This window comes from Theropithecus gelada, chromosome 2, assembly GCF_003255815.1.
Source record: "Theropithecus gelada isolate Dixy chromosome 2, Tgel_1.0, whole genome shotgun sequence".
NCBI lineage: Eukaryota > Metazoa > Chordata > Mammalia > Primates > Cercopithecidae > Theropithecus > Theropithecus gelada.
In genome coordinates this window covers 54,454,503-54,479,157 of record NC_037669.1, presented here as the reverse complement: position 1 = coordinate 54,479,157, position 24,655 = coordinate 54,454,503, and the positions used below count along the sequence as shown (strand labels likewise).

Genomic DNA, 24,655 nt, shown 5'->3' with positions numbered 1-24,655 from the left:
TCCTCTGCCTTCAGTTCTGCCTTGGTCTTTTTTGTTTGTTTGTTTTTTGAGTTGGAGCCTTGCTCTTTCACCCAGGCCAGAGTGCAGTGGCATAATCTCTGCTCTCTGCAACCTCCGCCTCCCTGATTCAAGCAATTCTCCTGCCTCAGCCTCCTGAGTAACTGGGATTACAGGGGTGCACCACCACGCCCGGCCAGGTTTTGTATTTTTAGTAGAGACAGGGTTTCACCATGTTGGCCAGGCTGGTCTCGAACTCTTGACCTCAGGTGATCTGCCCACCTCGGCCTCCCAAAGTGCTGGGATTACAAGCGTGAGCCACTGCGCCCAGCCTGCCTTGGTCTTCCTGAACTCTGACTTCTGTCTCTTCAAGTCCCAGAGACTACTAGACTCTGGAGTCTGTCTTTACCTTTTGGCCCAGAAACTGCTTCTGGGTAGTAATCTGGGGCATTTGTTGTGCTTACCTGTTTCCCTTTTCCCAAACACTGCCTGTTGTCCTATGTCTGAAAGCAGTAGTTGTTTCATGTATTTTTCTTGATTTCGTAGTTGTTTATAGCGTGAGGGAAATTCTTATTTATTATTAAAGAGACAGGCTCTTGCTGTGTTGCCCAGGCTGATCTCAAACTCCTGGGCTCAAGAGATCCTCCTCCTTCAACCTTCCAAAGTACTGGTCACTGCACCCAGCCAGGGAAATTTTTTTTTTTTGAGACAGAGTCTTGCTCTGTTGCCCAGGCTGGAGTGCAGTGGTGCAATCTCGGCTCACTGCAACCTCCGCCTCCTGGGCTCAAACGATTCTTGTGCCTCAGCCTCCTGAGTAGCTGGGACTGCAGGCCCGCCACTGCACTTAATTTTTGTATTTTTAGTAGAGATGGGGTTTCGCCGTGTTGGCCAGGCTGGTCTTGAATTCCGGGGCTCAAATAACCTGCCCGTCTTGGCCTTTCAAAGTGCTGGGATTCCAGTTGTGAGCCACTATACCTGGCTGGAAAATTCTTATAACTGTTAATCCTTTATATGCAGAAGTGGAAGGTCTCCCCTTAGTGTTTCTGGGCTCACTTGTAAGTGGAAGCCTGTGAATCTTCTAGTTTTGGGAATTGTTTTCACATTGGCTTGCTGAGTTTTCTACTCAGAATGGATGAGTATTTGATGGCAATTTTTGGGGTCTCTGGCTTATAGCACCATAAAAACTCCCTTTTCTTTGCCCTGCTGCTCTCTCAGAGGTATTGTGTCTATGAAGGCTTTGGCCTACTCCATGTTCTAGGGTCTCTGGGTTTCTTTTGCTGTCACAGTTGCTTTGTTTTTGCAAAAGGATTAAAAAACATGTGGCTGCTAGCGCCATCTGGCCCTAACCAGAACTCTGTGCCTTTTAAAGTTTCCCTTTCTTTTATCTCATTTGGGCTTGGCAACTGCCCCGCAAGTCTTACAGATAGTATTTCTATTTGACTAGGGTATTTTGTGGTAACTAATTTTGGGGTTTCCTCTTACCCCAGGAATGGTTAATGTGTTGCCACTCTAAGCATAAACAACTATTATGGTGCAAACTTCATTTAACTCCCAATTATCTTAACCGATCCTTGGTGGTGTGAGTTACAAATAGAGTACACAGCCAGGGACCCATTAACCTACCAGCAACCCAGAGTGACACGGGACTAGTTCCTTCTCGGTAGTTACTTCGTGACAGCAGCTGGCACCATAGGAAGCCCAGGCCCAGGCTTGAGGAGCACAGAGCACATCAGGGAGGCAGACGTGGATGTGGCTCAAGGATTCGGTGTAGAACTCTACGCTCAGTAGTGCACGCGAAGGTGCCTTCCTGGGCTTTGCTTTTCTGAGTAATGGAAGGAAGGAAGCAGCTGTTTTCATGTTGGTCTCAGAAGGCTTGGGTTTTGTGGAGTGACTTGGGAGGCTGACTGGGCCAGGCCATGGCCTCTCTATCCTCACCTTTAACCAAAGTGGTTTCACTTTTTTGCATGTTACATAGTATGATCAAATATTTATTTTTTTTTGAAAAAGGGGGTTTTGCTGCTGAAAAAGGAGGGAAGGACAAGAAGTAGGTAGACTAGGGTCCTGAGGCAAGTGGGCTGACCTTTTATCTGGGCCGATTCATACAAAGGTTTGGTGTGAGAAGCACCCTTGGATTACAGCTGAGATCCCCCCAGCTCCCACCCTGATGCTACAGTGGGGGGTAACTCTTGAGACGGGCCAGACCCAGGTGCTGGCTTTACGTTTGCACAGTCCTGGGCAGGGCTTCTACCTTCTGAGCGCTTCCTCATTAGTGAACTGGGGACACCCACACAAGGTTCTTGTGTTGCTTAAATTAGTGAGTGTGTGAAAGATCCAGGGTAGTGTCTGGCTCACTGCAGGCTCGGTGATGGCTGTGGCGATTGTCAGGGTCACAGGGCCTCTGCTGAAAACCTGGTTCAGGGTCAGTTAGGTCTCCCATCACAGGGCCCTCCTTTCCCTGACAGCGTCAATAAACTGAATGAATTGTGCCCACTTTCTGGGCCAGCCTCATAGCTATTGGTGTCTGGTTAGTATCACCTTGCATCTGCATGGCATTTTGTGGGTCACCAGATGCGCTAGCTCATTTGAGTCCTGCAGCCATCCTGTAGGGCAGACTGTATTAGTCCCATTCTGCAGAAGAGGATGTGTACGGAGAGGTTGAGTAGCAGAGCCAGGGCTACAGTCCTTGTCACCAAAGGCTGAGTCCAGTGCTCTGTATGGTGCTTTCAGTATAAACTGAATCAAAGAGATGCTCATGCAGTGACAAGCCACCTTTGTGGGTGGGGTTGAGCCAGGCCATCACAGCCATGGCCTTTGTGAACATTGTTCTAGTGCGTGGACCGACAAGAGTCAAACTGAGCTGGCGGGGTGGGGTGGGAGGTGGTTAGGATAACGCAGCGGGAATTATAAGCAATATGACTTTATTTAGTTACTTTGGAAACAAAACCCCCCAAATAATGCCTGAACCCAAAGGTACATAAAAATGGCCCAAAATAGTTTAAAATAGATTTGAACTTCATTTGCAGTTTCTTCCTCATAACATGAGCGCTTTCAGCTGGACAGCAGATTACAAAGCATCTCCGATAATTAAGGCAGATGATCAATCTGTGGCTGCATCTGTAACTCCTCCTGGGAAAGCAATCCTGTTGGAGTTGGGGGCTCTTCCCAGTTGTTTGGTCAGTTGGCCCAGGAAGGGGCAGTCCTGGCGCTGGCGGGTAGGGAGCCAGGCCCCACCTGTCTTGTCACTGCTCGTTCTGCTGGCCCTCTGTGACTGACGCTGACACGGAGCCCTGGCCCTTGTTGACATCACTGATGCACACCCACTGCCCGTCAACCGACTCCTTCCACAGGGTCACCTGCAAGTCAGTGCACAAGCAGATTATCATGGGTCTGAGGCCTTCCCTCCGCTGTCCCCTAAATATGAGCCTCATCCCCATCAAGAACCAGAGGCTTGTGGATGAACACAGCATGTCCCTCCTCCACTGAAATCCCAACAAAATGAGTGTCCAGGAATAAAAACTCACAGAAAAAAAGGAGTAACAATAACAGCAGCTGTGGATGATGATGTCAACACAGGATACTGTTTTCACCAAACTGTGACAGAGCTACGGTGACAGGATATGGGGTGGCAGGGAGCAGGGTTTGTGAAGTGTGGTCCCCAGACCAGAGCATCGGTCACCTGGGAACTTGCTACAACTGTAGATTCTCGGGGCCTGGAACAACTGATTAAGAAGCTCTGGGGGTGGGGCTGGCAATCTGTTTTAACAGGTGTAACAACGCTGCAGTTTGAAAGCTACTGTGGTAGAGGAAGGTAACAGATCAGTATGTTGTTTCTACACTGAAGTAAACTGTGTAAGAAATAGCTAAGAGCTGAAAAGGTTTGCCCCTGGAGAGTGAAAATTAGGAGGCTGCATTAAAAAAAATCAATCTAGGCCAGGCGTGGTGGCTCCCAGCAGTTTGGGAGGCTGAGATGGGTGGATCACCTGAGGCCAGGAGTTCGAGACCAGCCTGGCCAACAAGGTGAAACCCCGTCTCTACTAAAAATACACACAAAAGAACTAGCCGGGCTTGGTGGCAGGCACCTATAATCTCCCAGTGGAGGCTGAGGCAGGAGAATCGCTTGAACCCAGGAGACGGAGGTTGCAATGAGCCAAGACTGCCACTACACTCCAGCCTGGACGACAGAGTGAGACGCGATCTCAAAACAAAACAAAAAACAAAAACAATCTAAAGCTATGTACATATATTAGTTTGATTAAAAATGAAAATAATGATTTTGATTTTAAGAACTCTTGCTTTAGGGACACACTTTATTCACTCAACACACTGCAGAAAGCTCTGGGATTGAAAACATACTAAGTCCTTTAACTAAGGGTGCTATGGAGACAGCAAAAGGAAATAGGCTTATAAAGAAGGAAAGAGCAAGAGGCCTAAATGCATAGTGACGGGGACCCCAAAACATTGCATGTACAGCCAGGCACTTGCTTACAGCCTGCTTGAGGCAATCTGGTCCCTTGGTCTGTCCTGAGTGCCATCAAACCTGGGTTCTAGTCCTGACTGGCACTCACTAGAAATATGGCTTTGAGAGGGGGCCTGCTAGATCTTTCTGGGACCACTGTAGATGAAAGGGACCCTCGGTCAGAAAAGCTGCCTGCAGAGGCTCTCAGATCTGCACGCCCATGTTCACAGCTGCACTATTCGCAATAGCTATGAGGTGGCAGCAGCCCAGGCGCCCGCTGGTGGAGGAATGAGTGTAGAAATGGGGTGTAGGCTGTCCATACAATGCAACACTACTTAGCTTTACAAAGGAAGGAATTCTGACACGTGCTACATACAGCATGGAGGCACCTTAAGGGCATACTGCTAAGTGACATAACCCAGTTGCAAAAGGACAAATACTGTATGATTCCACTTAGGTAGTTCCCTAGAGCAGTCACATTCACATAGACAGAAAGGAGAAGGGTGGCTGCCAGCGCTGGGGGGGTGGGCAATGGGGAAGGGAGTTATTTAATGGGTACGGAGTTTCAATTTTGCAGTTGAAAAGAGTTCTGGAGATCAGCTGCTTCTCTGCCTTGCCTGTGTTGGTTGTGCTGTGAGCTACACAAATGAAAGGTAAGACATGGAGCCAAAGTGGCCACTGGGAAACAGTAAAAGACCAACACAGGCAAGGGAGAGAAGCAGCAAGGGCTGGCAGGATCCAGACCAACTCGCACTTCAGACGCAGAGCAGATGTGCCTGAAAACGCAGCACAGCCACTCCATGTGGAACTGACCCTGTGGAGTTAGGGATCCTCTGTCTTACAGGGGAATTCAGCTGGGCAGATGGCCGTGGCTTGTTACTGCTTCCTTTCTGCGGGTAATTTTTCCTTCTAATTGTAAAATACACGTAACATAAAATGATCTTGGCCATTTTTAACTGCACAGTCCAGTTGTGTGAAGTACATTTGTATCCCTGTGCAGCTGGTCTCCAGAACTCTTTTTAGCTGCAAAATGCAAACTCTTTCAATGCACCCACTGTGTACCTGACTCTTACCAGCATAACAAGTATTCATAAACTCTACAGATTTTTAAAAAACCTTTTAAGTGTTAGGGACAAAAAAAAGTCCCCAATCTTCTCGCTTTTGTTTATGGGTTCTCATACACTTACTTTTTTGGCACAGCTAATTGAACATCGCCATGAGGTGACCAAATGGTTAGCAGGGTGATGAGCCTGACTGGCCCTGCCACCTCATAGTTTTGGGACCCCCACGCAAGTCAAATCGCCTCTGTCAGCTTCTTTCCTCATCTGTGAAAGGGGGACATATTAATACTACCTTGGGGGCTGTGACATTAATGATGTAACTAAGAGGCACACTCAGCACACAGCCCTGGCTGAGGCTCCTTCCCAGCCTGCAGTCAGGTGGGAATGTCAAGTGCGCTCTCTAGTGGGCGGGGTGAAGACCAACAGGCCATGTCCACCAAGCCGTGGGGAATGGGTATGTACCTTATTGTCTCCACCGGAGACAGCCAGGATGTTGGCTGTGATGGACCAGCTCACATGCCACACCACATCATTGAACTTGTGCAACAATTTAGGGGACCACGTATTGCCTGAGGCATCATCACAGGTCCAAATGAACACACGACCGTCCTAGGAAGAAACAGGATAGAGTCAGGAGATGGGGGCGAGGCTGTGTTTGTGATGTCCTCCCCATCTAGAGCCACGCAGCACCTCTCTGCAGGCACAGGGTGGGGGATTCAAAGGGGAGCCAAGGACCTCTGGGGGAGCCAAGGACCTCTGGGGCATCCACAGCTTTGCTTCTCTTCACACTGGTCAAGAGTGTCCTCTCATCCAGGTTTCGGAGGTGGACTCTGCGTTGCTAACTCAGATTTTCTCTGGGGTTTTCCTGATGCCTGCCAAGTCACCTCCACTGGCTATCTATACCTTCTCAACTGAATGGGCAGAGCTCTCCAAAAACCAAGCTCCGAGAATGAGAAGGCACAAGTGAAAAAGCACAAAAATCTCAAATTTAGAACCAAACCAAACAGGTTCCTATGATGTGAAAGGCCTGGCTGGCTCCCTCTAGGGTGGTGGCATATAACTAAAGGCTCGCCCTTGGTGGTCCTTGCTGTCTGGGAAGGGTGGCTCGGTAGCTGAGCCTAGAATTCCCATCCCTTCCCATCCCGCCCCATCGTTGCTTGGGAACACTCGGAACTGCACCTGGGCACCTTGGCTCCCTAGCGTCACAACGGGCGGGAGGGAAAATTTATCCTGAATCCGCCTCCTCCTTGGTGCTGGTTCTGCTGTAGCTGTCTCATCCCAGTGGAGGCAGACCACTTGTGGCTTCTGACCCAGAGTTCCCCACACGATGACCTGACTCCCTGTGCTCTGGGCCAAAGGTGCCTGTTGCTCTCCCTTTACCTTCACAGAGGACTTTCCGCTAAGGAGACTAACAGCTGATGGGCCTGACTCGAGACTACATGACAAGAGATGCTCTCATGGCCCTGGGCTGACCTGGGAGCAGCTGGCGATGGTGCTGGTGGGCAGGCCGATGGAGGGGGCCCAGGCCACATCTCGAACCCAGTCACTGTGCGCTTCTAGCTTCTGCTCCTCCTTCCACTGGCCATCCTCCTCCTCCCTAACAGCGGGGACAGAAAGAGAATCAGCAGGGAGCCGCCTGGGGGCCTTTCCCACACCTCAACTCCTCCCCTACCCAACAGGCTCTGCCTGGGGTGGAGAAGCGATTCCATCTTTCTTCTTTCATTCATGGAGTTTGTGGCATTTTATTCCCTTCACCCCAGCCATAAAAAAAACCCTCCAGGAAATGCTCTGCTTCCACAGCCAGAGAGTCAGCTCCAACAGTTGGGAATTAGGTGAACAGGTGTTGTGTTGTTTTTCAAGGATGTCCTTCGACAGATTGAAAACAGTATTTTACTGGCAGGAGGGAGAAAGAAAGGTGACTTTGTTTCTTGTGAGTGTGGCTGAGTCATGGTGAGTAGGGTAAAGGGCAGAAATGTCCCCTTAAATAGAAAGCCAGATATCCCTACTTACTTCCACAGCTTGATGAGGTTGTCACAGCCACCTGATGCAAACCTCTTGATGTAATTGGGTTTCTGCCCCGAAGGCTGGTCTATGAGGCTTCCAGGTACAACAGCAGGGGCCCAGCTGACAGCATTGCAGCCAATCTGTAAAGATGGAACACATGGTGACTCTGCCTTGCAAGAGAACACTGCTTTCGCAGACCCAAGCCTGCTGTCCCTCTCTCCTCCGCTTCTCAGGACTGGACTGTGTGTGAAGGCTGACATGAAGCACTCATCATGTGGTCCACTGCTCAGAATTCTCCCTCAAGGATCCCAACAGTGTGTGCATTTCTCTGCAGTGTGCACTAAAAGTAGAAATTAAGAACTCCCAAAATTTAAGAAACAGGACATTTTTTAAACACATGAAAGAACAGTACATTGGAGTTTTTTTTTAGAAAAATCTTTTATTACAAATGGATCAACAAAAATTCTGCCACCTGCCTGAAAAGCCCTGTCATTATGCCCTTCCTAATCACAGCTCCCTCTACAAGTAACCACTGCCCTGACTTCTAACCCAGTTTCCCCCCTTTTATCACCCAAATGTGCATCCCTTGACACTATAGTCTTATCCATTAAACATTTTTTTGGATTTTTTTTTTTTTACATCTCCTACTTTGCAGATTCCTCCTCTGATTTTTTTCCTTACAATTTTTCTGAAGAGAGTCTAGGCTCTCGGTCTGGGTTTTGTTGCTTTATATGCAGTTCAATATGTTCCTCTGAATTCCTGACAACTGTCAGCTGGAGCCAAGACTGGAGAGACTCAGGTGTGATCCCTTTGGCCAAGACTAGAGCTGGTGTGTTCTCTCATCAGGAGGCACGTTAGATTGTCTCTTATATTAACAGCTGTCAATAACTCAGGCTTCTCTGAATTCACTGGGTCTTGCAAAATGGTGATACTCTAATTCTATCCTTTCTTTGTCATTTATTCCATGGAATGCTCCAGATAGGGGTACTTCTCATTAACTATTTGGTTACCCCGGGGTAGAGGTCTGATACGGTTTGGCTGTGTCCCTACTCAAATCTCATCTTGAATTCCCACATGTTGTGGGAGGGGCCCAGTAGGAGGTAACTGAATCACGGGGGGAAGTCTTTCCCATGCTGTTCTCGTGATAGTGAATAAGTCTCATTAGATCTGACGATTTTAAAAATGGGAGTTTTTCTGCACAAGCTCTTTTTTTTGCCTGCTGCTATCCATGTAAGACGTGACTTGCTCCTCCTTGCCTTCTGCCATGATTGTGAGGCTTCCCCAGCCACGTGGAACTGAGTTCTCCATCCTCTTTCCTTTGGAAATTGCCCAGTCTCAGGTATGTCTTTGCCAGCAGCGTGAAAACAGACTAATACAAGGTCAGAAAGGAAAGCCTGGATAAACGCTTGATTCTTTCTGAACTGGTTCTGTCACTTTCCAAAGATGACTGATTCTCCTCTTTATTTATTATTAACAAAAACTTTTTTTTTTTTTTATTGAGACAGGGTCTCACTGTCACCCAGGCTGAAGGGCAGGTTGGTATGATCATGGTTCATTGCAGCCTCAAACTTCCTAGGCTCAAGCGATCCTCCCACCTTGGACTCCCAAATTACTGGGATTATAGGTGTGAGCCACTGCCTTTTTTTTTTTGTTTTTTTTTGAGACGGAGCCTGGCTCTGTTACCCAGGATGGAGTGCAGAGGCGTGATCTTGGCTAACTGCAACCTCCACCTCCCAGGTTCAAGTGATTCTCCTGCCTCAGCCTCCCATGTAGCTGGGATTGTAGGTGTGTGCCACCACGCCTGGCTAATTTTTGTATTTTTAGTAGAGATGGGGTATATTAGTCCATTTTCAGGCCGCTGATAAAGACATACCTGACACTGGGTAGTTTACCAAAAAAAGAGAGGTTTAATGGACTCACAGTTCCACATAGCTGGGGAGGCCTCACAATCATGGCAGAAGGCAAGGAGGAGCAAGTCACATTTCACATGGATGGCAGCAAAAAGGGAGAGAGCCTGTGCAGGCGAACTCCTCCTCATAGAACCAGATCTTGTGAGACTTATTCACTATCAAGAGAACAGAACAGCATGGGAAAGACCTCCTCCTATGACTCAACCACCTCCCACCAGGTACCCCCTGTAACACGTGGGCATTCAAGATGAGATCTGGGTGGGGACACAGCCAAACCACATCATGGGGTTTTGCCATGTTGGTCAGGCTGGTCTTGAACTCCTGACCTCAGGTGATCTGCCTGCCTCAGCCTCCCAAAGTGCTGGGATTACAGGTGTGAGCCACCGTGTCCACCGTGGGCCCAGCCTTTTAACCCTCATTTCATCTTAGTTCTATATATTTATGCTGAAGTCTTTGTAGTCATTTTTGTTGTGTGACATGTATCCTCTAGTAGATTCCGCAGGAAGGGCTCCTAGAAACAGTAGTCCCTGAATTTTTTTTTTTTTTTTTGAGACAGAGTCTCGCTCTGTGGCCCAGGCTGGAGTGCAGTGGTGCGATCTCGGCTTGCTGCAAGCTCCGCCTCCCAAATATTCCCTGAATTCTTGCATATTGATAATAGTTCATATTCTTTACACTTGAAAGCTAACTTTAAAAACAGCTTTGATATGGTATAATTGACATAAACTGCATATCAAGTGCATGATTTGGTGAATTTTGACAAAAATATACCCTGTAGGATCATCACATCACCTCAATCAAGATAAGGAACATGCCCATCATTCCAGAAAGTTTCCTCGATCCCCTGGTAATCCATCTCCCCATCTTGCAGCCCCCAATCTTGGTGACCACGGGCCTGCTCAGCTGCACTTCCTAGATATTACAGCAGTGGAATCACAGTGTGTCCTTTTTTTTCTTTTTTTTCACTCAGCATAATTATTTTGAAATGTATTCATCTTCTTATTGTGTTAAGTCATTTCTTTTTAATGCTGGCAGTATTTCCAAAGTATGGATATGTCACAACTTATCATTTACCTGTTGGTGGACATGTGGACTGCTTGCAGTTTTTGGCTAGTAAAGCTGCTATAAACTTTTGTGTATAAGTCTTTGTGTGCACTTGAAAGTCAATTTTCCTGGTTATAAATCCCTGGCCCATACTTTCTTTCCTTGAGTATTTTAAACATGTTATTCTTTTTTCTTCTGCACCAATCCTTACTATTGAAAAGTCTGATAATAACCTAATTGTCTTTTCTCTTTAAGTCACAAGGTTCCTTTTCTCTAGAACCCCCCAAAACTTAAAGTCTAATAATTTTACTAGAATTACATCTTTTCGTTGGTGATGCTGGGTTTTTTTTTTTTTTTAAGAGACAGGGTCTCACTATGTTGGCCATGTTGGTCTTGAACTCCTGGCCTCAAATAATCCTCCCACCTCGATCTCCCAAAGTGCTAGGATTACAGGCTGAACCAGCTCGCCTGGCCTTGTTTTTTTTTTTGAGACAGAGTCTTGCTCTGTTGCCCAGGTTGGAGTGTAATGGTGTGATCTCGGCTCACTGCGACCTCTGCCTCCCAGGTTCAAGCAATTCTCTTGCCTCAGCCTTCCGAGTAGCTGGGATTACAGGTGTGCGCCACCACGTCCGGCTAATTTTTGTTATTTTTAGTAGAGACGGGGTTTCGCCATGTTGGTCAGGCTGGTTTTGAACTCCTGACCTCAGGTGATCCGCCTGCCTCAGCCTCCCAAAGTGCTGGGATTACAGGCTGAGCCACTGCACCTGGCTGATACTGTTAAGTGTAGGGCATGATCTCTCAATCTCAAGTTTCAAATCTTTGTTTTTTAATTTGAAGAAAGTTTTCTGGATTACTTTTTAGTATTTGTTCTGTTTTCCTTTCCAGGGACTCCTGGTTTTCATAGGTTTGACCTTTCTGCCTGTCTTTACTTTTGCTCAAAACCTTTTTACCTCTTCACTTTTTTGCTCTTGAAATGTTTCCTTTTTCACACTGTTTATCCTTTTCAGGCAGGATCTGCTGTGTTTATCGACACTTGCATTTCATCTAACTTAGTCTTTACTTCTGAAATGATTTTTATTTCTAATTCTTTCCTGAGTTCTGTCGCCTTATTTCTGATTTTTAAAATGTTGATTTATGCTATTCTCTCATGCTTTGTATTGTTAGAATGTCACCTGGCTTGATTTGAAATAGCGGGTTACAGTTTGGCTCTGTTATGTGGGCATATCTTTCTAACGTACTCTCACTGTCCACAGGGAGGGTATTTTGCATATTTTTGTTTCTTATATAATAACTTTGTATGATGCCGGGCGCGGTGGCTCAAGCCTGTAATCCCAGCACTTTGGGAGGCCGAGACGGGCGGATCACGAGGTCAGGAGATCGAGACCATCCTGGCTAACACGGTGAAACCCCATCTCTACTAAAAAATACATAAAACTAGCCGGGCATGGTGGCGGCGCCTGTAGTCCCAGCTACTCGGGAGGCTGAGGCAGGAGAATAGCAGGAACCTGGGAGGCGGAGCTTGCAGTGAGCTGAGATCCGGCCACTGCACTCCAGCCTGGGCGACAGAGCGAGATTCTGTCTCAAAAAAAAAAAAAACAGAAAACAAACAAACAAAAAACCATTGTATGCAATTTCACTTCAAAGACTTTTCTGTTAATTTTTAGGTCAGATGAGTTTTCCTGATAAGAAAGGCTCAGGAAAGTCTAAGCTCAGAACTCTCCCTCATTTCTGTGTAGTGTTAAAAAATGTGGGAGATGGCTTTCAGGAGTTCCTGTCTTTGTTTCTCTTCCCCACGTTGGTCTACATCTCATCCTTCCTTTCCTGTGTCCCTCTATCCAGCTCAACTGTGATTTCATTTCCAGCAGTTCCTCTTCCTGAGGGGGCCTGTCCCAGAGGCTTGCTCTGGAGGATCACAGAGCTCAGATTTCTTCCCGCCCCTTCAGCCTTTCTTATTGTGGGCCGCTTGCATTCACTTGGTGTTAGAGTGCAAACCCCTCCCAGTCATTTCTCCGAAGATACACAAATGGCCAATAAGCCCCCAAAAGATGCTCACCATCATCTTTGATTAGCAAAATGCAAATAAAAATCACAATAAGGGCTGGGTGCGGTGGCTCACACCTGTAATCCCAGCACTTTGGGAGACTTAGGCAGGCGGATCACTTGAGGCCAGGAGTTTGAGACCAACCTGGGCAACATGGTGAAAGCCTGTCTCCTGTTGTGGCGTGTGCTTGTAGTTCCAGCTGCTCAAGAGGCTGAGGCGTGAGAACTGCTTGAACCTGGGAGGCGGGGCTTGCAGTGAGCTGAGATCATGCCACTGCACTCCAGCCTGGGTGTCAGAGCAAGACTCCGTCTCAAAAAAACAAAACAAAACAAACCCAAAAAATCACAGTAAGATACCACCTCACATTCACTAGGACGGCTGTAATCAAAATGACAGACATATGTTAGTGAGGATGTGGAGAAAGTAGAACCCTCATACACTGCTGATGGGAATGTAGAAGGGTACAGTTACTTTGCAAAACAGTTTAGCAGTTCCTCAAAAAGTTAAACAGAATTACCATGACTCAGCAATTTCACAACAGGTATAGACCCAAGAGAATTAAAAACATATGTTCATGCAAAAACTTATCTGCAAATGTTCATAGCAGCATTGTTCATAAGGCCAAGAACATCAATCATCTGATGAATGGATAAACAAAATGTCTATATTCACAATGGAGTATTATCCAGCCATAAAAAGGAATGGAGTGCCGATACACGTTATGATATGGATGAAACTTGAACTCATTATGCTAAGTAGGAGAAGCCAGCCACAAAAGACCACAGATTGTCTGATTCTACGTACAACTGATCCTCAATTTCATTTCATTATAATGTTGACAAGATAAAAAAAAAAAACAACTCCCAGCGGGGGCCCTGCCTGTGTGGAGTCTGTGCGTTCCCTGTGTCTGCGTGGGCTCTCTCCTGGTCCTCTGGTTTCCTTTCACACCCTAAAGATGTGCATGTTCGCTTCGCTGGTGCGCCTGCATTGTCCCAGTGTGCGTGTGGGGGCGTGTGCGAGTGCTCCGCTGGTGGAATGGTATCCTGTCCAGGGCTGGCTTCTGCCTCATGCCCTGAGCTGCCAGGACAGGCTCCAGCCACCTGTGACCCTGAACTGGAATGAGATTAGAAAAAGAATAAATACTAATTATTGTAGAAAACTCATAAAATATCCAATAATCACACAGCTGCATGACAGCAAATGATGTGGCATTAGTCATATGAGCCCCCCACACTAGTTATTGTTGGGTTTTGAACTGTGTGGTGGTAGGAGGTAGGACATTGATGTTCGCTTTGCAAACGCTTGTTCCTTTTTTTTTTTTTTTTTTTTTTGAGACGGAGTCTTGCTCTGTCCCCCTGGCTGGAGTGCAGTGGCCGGATCTCAGCTCACTGCAAGCTCCGCCTCCCGGGTTCCCGCCATTCTCCTGCCTCAGCCTCCCGAGTAGCTGGGACTACAGGCGCCCGCCACCTCGCCCGGCTAGTTTTTTGTATTTTTAGTAGAGACGGGGTTTCACCGTGTTAGCCAGGATGGTCTCGATCTCCTGACCTCGTGATCCGCCCGTCTCGGCCTCCCAAAGTGCTGGGATTACAGGCTTGAGCCACCGCGCCCGGCCAAACGCTTGTTCCTTGATTGAACCACCAACATCACAACCGCTGTCGCTCACTAATTCATCAAAAGTTGGGTAAAGAATGACCTTGTTTATATTAATATTTCTTAAATGTATGCATAGCTCACATACTTTTTAAAAATTTTAGCAACACCACTCCATTCTACAGGGTCCCAGTGACTACTGCAGGGCATGTCACCTGGACGCAGCCATAGCTAAGGTGGCAGTGAGCAGGCTGCTGCTGCACCTTCCTGATGCCCAGCCCTCCCTTGCTTGGGAGCAGACAACAAGGAAGCAGTGCCAAGTCCTGCCTGGGCTGAATGAGGCTGGTGCAGCCTGGTCTGGTTTCAGAGCAAAGAGGCCCAAAGCTGCTCTACAGCAATCATGTCTGGTCAGCTGACCCCTCCCCGGCCCACTGCACAGCAGGGACCCTCCCCTGCCACCTTCTAGGGAGCCTGCAGACACAGGGCAAGGCAAGCACTCTCACTGCAGGAAAGGCAGGGGCTGGACTCACAGTGTGAGCGTTGTTGATCTTCTTTACTTCCCATTGGCCTTCCCCGGTGTACATCAGCAGGGAGATGGCCCCATCTGAGCTCCCACAGGCCAGGATCAGGCCATAGTCATGGGGGGCCCAGCACACCGAGTTCACTGTAGGAAGAGGGAGAGTGCAGTGAGCAAAGCAGGGAGACCGCGGCCCCAGGTCCCGCCTTCCACAGATTTACTGTTTTACTAAATTTCCACAACAAACAACTGTAGGAGTCACCAGGGGGAAGCTGTAATTTGGTCAACTGAGGACACTGAAAAAAACCCTATCACCTACTAATACCATGATTTCATAACCTACAGTCTATCTAACGAAAAACTGGGTAGGACAACAATCTGAGAATGAAGGGTAGTCCTTAAAATGAATAATCCTGAAGAGAAACTCACTTGTCTTTTCTTATTTGTTTTGGACTGGCTTTAGGTCTTAGGGCCTTACTCAGCTGCAGACAGACTAGCAGAAAAGCCAACCAAAGCTCAAGGGACAGACAAGAGGCACCACGAGGGGCAGGGAGCCAGGGCTCCAGCCGGGACAGAGTCCTCCTTTTTTACCCAGTGGTGCCCTCGCCCGCTCTGCTGCCATGCTCAGTGTACCTGAGGAGTCGTGTCCCGCGTGCTCGTGGCTCTTCTCCCAGGTGCCATTTTCCTCTCTCCAGATAATGACTTTCCGGTCATAGGAGCACGATGCCAGGATGTTGCCATACATCGGGTGAGCCCAGGCCACTTGCCACACAGGACCCTCATGACTGCAAAGTGAGAGACAGGCCAGAGGAACCCACAGTGCTTCTGCAGGCACTGCTTTGGACAGAACTAAATGGCTCCCTGAGACAATGTATCAGGGCAGAACTGCTTAAGAACTTCAAAGGGAGAGCTACACAATGCCATTTCAAAAGGGGTGCTCAGTGGACAGTGAGGAGCCTGAGGTCCTAAGAGGTTAAGCAACCTAAGGTCACAGAGCCTTTGAGAGAGAGTTGAGCCTCTGGGTCAGCCTTCCAGGCAGGAACCTCACTTGTCCAGACTGCAGCCAGCACTGTCTATATGTACTGTCTACAGCATAGTCATTAATTGGTCCAGGGTTTCCAGCCACAAGTGCTCAGGAAATATTTGTAGACTCACTTGCTATTCATCCTTCCTGATGGTCAGCTTCCTGAGGAGGCATTATCAGTTTCATTTTGATATTTTCCACTACTCTTTTAATTTGTTCAAAAGGCATGTCTTTCCCTTCTCTTCTGATCTTTATCCATTTACCTGATCACAGGTACTATCTGAGCAAATGCTCTGTGCCAGGCTTTGTATCGGGACCATTTCTCTGGCCCAGGGAAGGGTTTGCACCTTAGCACTCAAGAGGTAGAGTAGCATGGTAGAGTTAGTGGTTAGGAGACCAGCCCCATTCCCCCATTCACTAGCTCTTGACTTTAGGCAAGGATATTTTTGTCTCTTTACCTGAAAATGGAGAAATCAATAAGAATTCTTTCATAAAGTTTGGAACAATGATTGGTAGAAGGAAAGAAAAAAGCCACTCAATACCCATTAGCTATTAGTGCTGCTCCTGGTTTACTCCTTCACTGTGGGCTGCACACACTCAAGTCTCCTCCTCCCTCTGGCTGGGACAACAGAACATTCCCAGTCCCTACAAAGGTGCTGCTAATGAAACTGTGAGTAGACTCAAACTTCCAACAACTAGCACAGTTTTTACTAAGGCAAAAAAGAATGGGGTGGGAATGTTTTTTATCCCTCCAATATTTCACATCCTTTGAATGTAAGAAAAACAGCAGAAAGGACAGAGCCACAGCAAACATAACTGCCTTGGCCAACAAGCTGCACTGCGGCAGCTCTCTGCCTGCCCAGGGGCTCCTGCATAGAGAAGCCCGATTTGGCTCCTCAGCCACTTGATCATTTGACACTCAGACAGAGGGGAACTTCTAGGCCCACTTCCCCAAATGGACACTGACTTAGTTTAAAAACTGCTTTTTAATTCAGTTAACAAACACGTGCTGAGCACCTACCTGTCATGGCTCTTAATCTTGCCTGTGCATTCTGGGGAAGGTTATGGACCCTCATCAGAATAATGCACAAAACACACAGAACTAGGCTTATAAAGAAAATTCAATTATAAATTATACACTAATCACTTTTTTTTTTTTGGGAGAAGGGTTTTGCCCTGTCACCCAGGCTGCAGTGCAGTGGCACCATCATGGCTCACTGCAGCCTCAAACTCCTGGGCTCAGGCCATCCTCCCACCTCAGCCTCCCAAAGTGTTAGGATTACAGGAGTGAGCCACCTCGCCCCCCTGTTATCAAAATATTATAAAGCAATTTATGAGATAGTGATGCATGTACGTCTTCGTTAACACTTCAAGCAACAAACTCTAGTGGCAGGTCTAATAACCACTGTAATTTCAAAGTCATGATGAGCATAAGTGATATTCTGAAGTAGCTAAATAACTGTGATGTGTGATAACAATATCTGTGACTTCTACTGGTGACAAAGTGACAGGCACTACAAAGACTACTGAAGTTTCTAGCCTACATCCATAATTGAAGGAAATGCTAAATATCAGAGTCACTGAAAATGCATTTTTTTTTCTCCTGTCCCAATTCATCAACCCCTGAGTTCTACTCACAGAACCCCTGGAGATCCATGGCACCCAGAAAAACCCACAAATACATGAAAGGCAGTGAGCTGAGGGAAAGCAGTAGAGATGTGGCCATAAAAATGAGCCAGAACTTCCTCAAGATCTCAGTAGGGAGCAGGGCAGGCCAAACATTTGTAAATCATCACTGAACACCTGCCACGGGCAAACAGGCAGAACAATGGCATTTATAAAATGATAGCATTCTTACCTTATTCTTATGGCGATGCTTTTGTGACACTTCAGGTCATACTGGCTAAACTTGCATGAAATGGTACTGTTTACCACTTTTAAAAGTAGCAGTAGCTGCTTGCACTAAAGACTTACTGTGTGCTGGGCCCTGCGTCAGGGCCTTGCATGCACTAGCTGGACAGGAGGTAGCACTGGCCCAGTTTTGAGGATGAGCAAGATGAAGGCTCTGAGACAGAAACTGACTCATTTGCCCAAGGTCTTCTAATGGGTACATATAAAGTGGCAGAGCTGAGACTCACACCTGCATCCACCTGTGCCCTTAACAGCATCATCCCTGGGGACGTCTGCTGAGGACAGCCAGATTGGCTGGGATCCCAGCGTCCTCTCTGCCAAATGCACTTTGGGGTTGCTCTGAATCTGGGCTCCCATGCTTTGCAACTACGCTTGAAGCAGGGCCTGAGAACCCACACCATTCCTTGCCAGCACTTACCCCCTGAGGTCGGCGATAAGGATCTGCCCTCCATTGCGCACATCAAAGATTTTGACGGACCTGTCTGATGAGCAGGTTGCCAGGCGGGTGCCGTAGTAGTCCATCTGGGCGTCGTGCTGCAAAGGGAGGACAGCTCGGGAAGCCTGCAGGCTGGGTGGGTGGGCAGGTAGGGTGAGGGCTGTCACCACACAGAGTCTAGTTCGGACCAGAATCTCCCTGAAATCAATCTAATCTCAAAGTATCATCACCCTCAGGCAGGAAGCTAGCATGTGGACATTCTCACTTCACCAACGGGCAGTGTCCCTCTGAAAGGGAAAAGCAAGCCACACCCAGCTGGTGTCACAGACCCTTTACATACCTCAGGGAAGGGCCCTTCCACTCCTGTTCCGCAGGGTGGGTATGGGAGAAAAAAAGTTGGCCTAGCTGCCTTCTTCTTCCTCCATCCTCTCAGGCCCTACTCTGTTCTTAGGCTCCGTGGGCTAAAGGGGAATACCCCTGGGTTCAGCTCAGCCCTAGCACCTGATGCTAATGCATGGGAGCAGGCCAAAGGAGTGGGCCTCTGACTGCCTGGAGTCCCCAGTCAGGTCCTCTGTGATGCAGCTCTGTCCTGGACACAGGGTTCCATTCAGATATTTGGGCTCTTTCTTCCAGCCCTGGCCCTGGATCCTCTGTGGACCTTTGTTTTGGGGTTTCTGCTCGACCTTTTCCCTAGTGGTGTGCCCAGAGCTTCCCAGACTTTCCACCCAAGGAACACAATGCCTTAAGTGTCGCTGCTCTCACCACTTGTGAACCGAATTCCTTGATGCTGACTGAGCATGCAGAACTAGGCCTGGCCCCTGCCTGCAGATCCTTGTCCACGGGATGATGGTCTCTGAGGCACCATGCCTCCCGCCCCACTGAACACCCTGGTCTCTCCTGCTTGCTAGCCCTGCCTATTCCAATGGATGTCACTTTCTCCAGCTGTCCCACCCTGAGAGTTTCAGGACTATCAGCTGCACTCCCACGGCCACCAAGGGCAATTATGCCCATTCAAAGGCACTCATTCTGTCTGCCGTAGATGGAAATTCTCACCTCCCTACACGAGGAACACAACCTGATTTTTCTTTGGGAACTCCCTCCACTGTATCAGGCCTTGGGTTTCTTGGAAGGCAGGCAGTACAGGGGTTTTTCTGAAGCACTTCTCATGCTTCTCAGTGGAAGGAGGCAGGACACAGTACCTTCCAGATCTAAATCCTATCTCCTTAGTTTACTTGCTGTGCAAACTTTGAAAATACTTCATCTCCTTGAGCTTCAGTTTCCTTATCTTTATTATTTACCAACATCCTATGGGCCTTACTTCCCTTATCTTTAAATAAGGTTAATGATAGCATCCGTCTCAAGGGTGCTTGAGACATGTTATGAAGTTAAACAAGATATTGAATGAAAAGTACAGCTGGGTGTGGTGGCTCACGCCTGTAATCCCAGCACTTTGGGAAGCTGAGGTGGGTGGATCACCTGAGGTTGGGAGTCCGAGACCAGCCTGACCAACATGGAGAAACCCTGTCTCTACCAAAAATACAAAATTAGCTGGGCGTGGTGGCGCATGCCTGTAATCCCAGCTACTCCGGAGTCTGAGGCAGGAGAATTGCTCTTGAACCCGGGAGGCGGAGGTTGCAGTGAGCTGAGACTGCGCCACTGCACGCCAGCCTGGGCAACAAGAGTGAAACTCTTGTTTCAAAAAAAAAAAAAAAAAAAAAAAAGAAAAGAAAACTACTTAGCATGGGGCCTGATACTCAGTGAGCATGCAAATGTTTATCATTACTACTTCGCCTCATCTAGTTCTCAAACCAAACTCATACAAGTAGGTAGCATATCTATTATTTTTCCCATAAGTAAATTGAGGCTGGCTCAGAAAAGTTAAGATATTGGCTAGGGAGTCTCAGATTGGGTCTTCCTGCCCATGATGCCATGCTATCTCCAAGGAGGCGTGGTCTCACAGCTAGACCACTCATGACTGAATCCAGAGAAATATACAACTCTGGGACTAGACAACCTCTCAGAAACCCAAAAGCAACTGTTGGTGGACAGGTTGTGAGGGCAAGAACCCTGACGTGAAGCACTATCAGTCAGCTGTCCGGGGTCTTGCTCAAAGGCTGCTTGGCCCTGAATGAAGGAGAGTCTGTGTTTTTCCTGCTGTAGACTTTACCCTCTGGACCTTCTCCTACAGCCCTGTCATCTTATACTGAGCCCTGTGTTTACCTCTCAGGAAATGCCCTGAGTACGACTTCTGGTTCAAAGGGCTGTGCTTGGCCTATTGTCTTGGTGGTTTGACTGGGCTCTGCCTGGGGCTTTCACTGTGGCCACCTTCTGCCTCTGTATTGAGTCATCTTTCTATACTCTCTTCTTTTCACTCCCCTTTCCAGTGGGGCTAAGAAGTGACAGCAGGAGGAAGACAGGTGGGAAGGCTATTGTCAAACCTCTGCACCCACTCAGCCTTCATCCGAGAGCAGGTTACTGTGTTGGCTGGAACACTGACAGCCTAGAACTACAAACTATTCCCAGGTTCCTCCCAGCAGAGAGTGACCAGACTGCCACAGTCCTAACAACTCAGAGGGCACTGCTGGGGAGCCTAACCATACCCCGAGATTACAGGCTGATGGGCAACCACTGCAAAGCCACCCTGGATCCATGAATGATCAACAGAAAGGGGTAATGAAAAACCCAAATTGCTTCCCTCCCACAAAAATGCCCATGTCCACAGCCCTCCAGGAGGGTGATATTAATACTTACAATCATGTCCTCATGGGAGGTATCCACAGTGTTAATTACTGACACCTAGAACCAAAGATATCGCTGGTAAATTAACTGATGGCAGAATACAACCATCTCAACGAACGACTGCATTCGTTCGTTCATTCATTCATTCACTCAGTAAGCATTCATTCTAAGTACCTTCTTTTTGCCAAGCACTGTGCCAGGAACTAGATACACAAAGAGGAACTTTTGCCCTTGAGAAGCTCGCGAATAATGCTAGTGTGGCAAGATAAATTCTGTAATGGTGGTTTGAGTGACCCATAGGAGCCTGAGGGATGGGGTGGTAGACATGAATTGAGCCTTAGATGATGGGTAGGAATTTGCAGGTGGCACAGGAGAAAATACCAGTCCAAGCAGCCAAGCAGAGGGAATACATGAGGAGAGACAAAGAGGTCTGAGAGCCTGATGTGTGTGGGGAAATGGCAAGCAGTCCTGGCTACTCTTAAGGGTGAGGAGAGACCACAAGGGAGCTACAGCTGGTGTTCCTTTCCTGGATGACAGAGCCTCTGATGTTCCAGGCAGTTTATGCCTAACAAAGTCATTACTTCAGACTGGGAGACTTGATTAGAGTTTTTCCTGAGGCTGCTCCCTGGTCCATCACCTAGTGGGATCCAGGATTGAACAGTTTGTAGGGCTGGAACATGGTGTCATGGTCATCACTCTCCTCTCCATTCTTTGAGGTCCAGCTCAAAAAGGGCCACCCATCACCTTTCTTGATTCTCAGATCCTCAAATGGCTGGACTCTCTTGCACATCTTCAGCACTGACCACAAACAACATTTTATGCTGTTTCTTCTCCCCACTAGAAGGTGAGCTCCTTGGATCCATAGTCTGAGCCATCTGCAGTTTCAAATCCCCTCAAATCATCCAGCACAGTGCTTTGCAAACAGAAGGAACTCAGTGACTATTTGCTGAATGAATAAGTAAATGAACAAAAGGTGTTTTTTTTTTTTTCTTTGCTCAACCACTATTCTCTTAAATTCTTGGGACAGAAAAGAGGACTTAAAAGAAGTTTCATTGTGGAACAGACATTTCTTACCATTTTCCCCATTTCATCTTTTCCAGCACAAGCCCTGTAGGTATAAAGTTTGACTTGTGTTTTCAGAAAGGCAGACACTGGAAGAGGATGGCTGCAAAGCAGTTCAAGAGGTACACACCAAGTAAGCACAGGTTCTCTCATCAAATTCTAGACTCTCTAAAAAACAGGTCCCCGAAGTCTGCAAAGGCAAGTAAGGACAATAAGGAGTTTCCTCCATGTGCCAAGCTGTATAGGTTACAAAGTGCACGGGAAGGCGGGGAGGGCAGGGTACCAAGGGCAGAGTCAATCAGAGACCTACAACAGACTAAGGAACTGAAGAAGCCCAGAGAAGAGAAAGCACTTGCCAAAGTCACAGAGCTAGTTAAAGGCAGAACTGGGAAAAGAGCCCCATTCCCTAACCTTCTAACTCCCAGTCCACAAAACTTCACTCCGCCAGGCTGCCTGTCTAAAATGTAAAGCAGTTGTTACACTGAGTTCTGTAAAGCTGAGGATAAGTAGGTTCAGGAAGAAAGTTTACTGAGAAGTAGTTTCAGCTGGGTTACCAAAGGACCTTAGAAATAATCAGCATTTAATTCTAACCACTCTCTCCCACCAGTCACGGTTGATGAACCATGCTTCTGAATGAGACAGAGAGAGAGAAGGGGGGGGGGGGGGGGAGAGGGGGGGGGGGGGGGAAAAGGGGGGGGGGGGGGGGGGGAGGGAGGGAGGAAGGGGGAGAGGGGGAGAGGGAGAGAAAGGGAGAGGGAGAGGGTAGTGAGGGGAGAGGGAGAGAACTAACTTCTTAGAATACTTCTTCCCAGGGACCTGGTGTTATCTGGTCCCTGTTAACACCTGTACTCAAAATAATTCACCTCTTTGAAATCAGATAATGAGTTAAAAATTCATTTAGGATGAGCTCAATGTCAGAGCATAAGAGCCTCAACTCTAACCTGCAGTGGAAGAGCCAGAGGTGAGTGATTTACACCTAACCCTCTGCAGAGCAAGAACACAGTGTTCTGATTTCTAGGTTCCTGCAGGTTCCCTCAAACCTGCTGCTGAGGCACACCCATGTTTCTAAAAGAATGCATGTACTAGATATGCCAGGCTCAGCCCGAATACTTCCATTCTTTAGTTCTCATTCAGTCATTCATTCACTCAAGGAGTAAGTGTGGAGTGAATGTACACTGCAGATGCCACAGAGACTTAAAAAACCCTGAGCCCCTGCCTTCGGAGGGTCGTTCAGGCCATCTTCACGTTTCCCGAGGTGCCCATCCTACCTGGGGGCCCTATCCCGAGCAACTGTTTAATCATCTCTGCTAGGGGATGTAGTAGGCGGCAGAAAGGAATGGTTAGAAGGGTTCAAATCTCGGCTCTACCACTTAAGCAGCTGTGCAAGAGGCTCCACGTCTCCGAACCTCAAGTGTCCTCATCTGTAAAGTGTTGAGAAGAATGGCACCTTCTTCACAAGCATGTTAGCAGGCTGAGATTACGAACAATGCTGAGGGCTCGGTATAGAGTAGCTCCTCTGCTGTTTCTCGTTTTGTATTCAATTGTTGGAAGAGAAGGAAGGAGGCTGGCAGGAGACGCGGCAGCGGCGCGCCCCGCAGAGTCAGGGAGGTTCCTTGGCTTCACCTCTGGACTCCCCTCGGAATGGTCCGCAAGGACGGGGCCAGAGCTCCCCAGATCTCTAAGCGGTGGAGGGGAGCTTAGGATTTGGGACTTAGCACGGCCGAGGAACCCGTGAGGGCTGCGACCGTGGCCTTCACCCTGCTCGGCCTCCTCAGTCCCAACACTCACCATGATTGTGGCGGTGGCTGCTCCGGGTCTCGGACGTGGCAGCTCCCGGCGGCGCCTCGGAATAGCTCACTTCCGGCGCCCGGCCCTCAAGCTGCCGGGCCGTGGCGTAGGAGCCTCCGGGCAGCAACGCGCTCGGCTCTCACAACAGTTCCGCGCCTTCCACAGGGCGCGCCCCGCCTTCCCGAGGCCCAGCCCCTATCCTCCAGTGACGCCGAGACCAGAGGGCTGAGGCTCTGGTTGCCGCAGTGACCCTAACCAGAGGGGCTTTGGAATCTGAAGCTCTGGTGGGTCTACTCTCCCTACCAAGTCTGCCCTTTTCCTGAGATCCATAAACGAAAGGAAGGATTAATATAACTATCGGCCGGGCGTGGTGGCTCATGCCTGTAATCCCAGAACTTTGGGAGGCCGAGCTGGGGGCGGATCACTTGAGGTCAGGAGTTCGAGACCAGCCTGACCAACATGGTGAAATCCCGTCTCTACTAAAAATACAAAAATTAGCCGGGCATGGTGGCGCGCGCCTGTAGTCCCAGCTACTCGGGAGGCTGAGGCAGGAGAATCGCTGGAACCCGGGAGGCGGAGGTTGCAGTGAGCCATGACTGCACCGTTGCACTCCAGGCTGGGCGACAGAGCGAGACTCTTGTTTAAAAAAAAAAAAAATCTATCTATCTACCTATCTATCAATCTATCTATCTATCTACCTACCTACCTACCTACCTACCTACCTACAGCTTCACCCACCTCTCTGCGGCTCTGGGTGAGACTGGCCTTATGATGAATGTTGTAGGATGAGTGATGTCTTGGGAGTAAGTAGACTGTCCTAGTGCTTCCTTGTTGTAGTCCCCCCATCAGGACCCAAGGACTGGGACCAGGGCAGAGGAGGCCAGGGAATGCCCCTCACCAGAGGCTGGGACCTCTCACCCTGCCATCCCTAACCCCTATATAGGACTGCCCCTTCCAAACCGATCCCCCCGGGTCCTGAGTAAGTCCCATCAGGGAGATTCCCCATGAGCAATGAAGGATCTCAGCCAGGCTCCTGCAGCTAGAGCCCTAGACCTAATTCCCAGCATCCCTGACCCCA

General features: G+C 48.4%; 1 protein-coding gene across 3 annotated transcripts; it reads right to left on the bottom strand.

Moving 5' to 3' along the window:
* Positions 1–2,898: 2,898 nt before the first annotated feature.
* Positions 2,899–23,721, bottom strand: SEC13 (SEC13 homolog, nuclear pore and COPII coat complex component). 3 transcript variants are annotated; one of them, XM_025375014.1, is made up of 10 exons: positions 23,578–23,721; positions 21,802–21,979; positions 20,740–20,784; positions 17,971–18,086; positions 15,251–15,402; positions 14,631–14,764; positions 7,525–7,658; positions 6,988–7,111; positions 5,977–6,123; positions 2,899–3,350 (listed from the first exon to the last, which is right to left on the bottom strand). In XM_025375014.1, exons 2-10 carry the CDS (start codon positions 21,940–21,942, stop codon positions 3,237–3,239), a joined length of 1,107 nt encoding a protein of 368 aa, XP_025230799.1. In that variant the 5' UTR covers positions 21,943–21,979; positions 23,578–23,721; the 3' UTR covers positions 2,899–3,236. The 3 variants fall into 3 exon arrangements, with proteins under 3 accessions (XP_025230799.1, XP_025230800.1, XP_025230801.1); XM_025375015.1 differs by having other exon boundaries at positions 21,802–21,835; XM_025375016.1 differs by lacking the exon at positions 21,802–21,979.
* Positions 23,722–24,655: the final 934 nt, after the last annotated feature.

Bases quoted from the DNA above. Each gene is read 5' to 3' on its own strand.
- SEC13 (XM_025375014.1), bottom strand. From the start codon at position 21,942: ATGAGAGAACCTGTGCTTACTTGGTGTGTACCTCTTGAACTGCTTTGC. The intron at 14,765-15,250 runs GTACACTGAGCA...CTCTTCCTACAG, and splicing joins CGCGGGACACGACTCCTCAG to TGAACTCGGTGTGCTGGGCC. The intron at 7,659-14,630 runs GTGAGTCCAGCC...CCATCTTTACAG, and splicing joins AGATCAACAACGCTCACACT to ATTGGCTGCAATGCTGTCAG.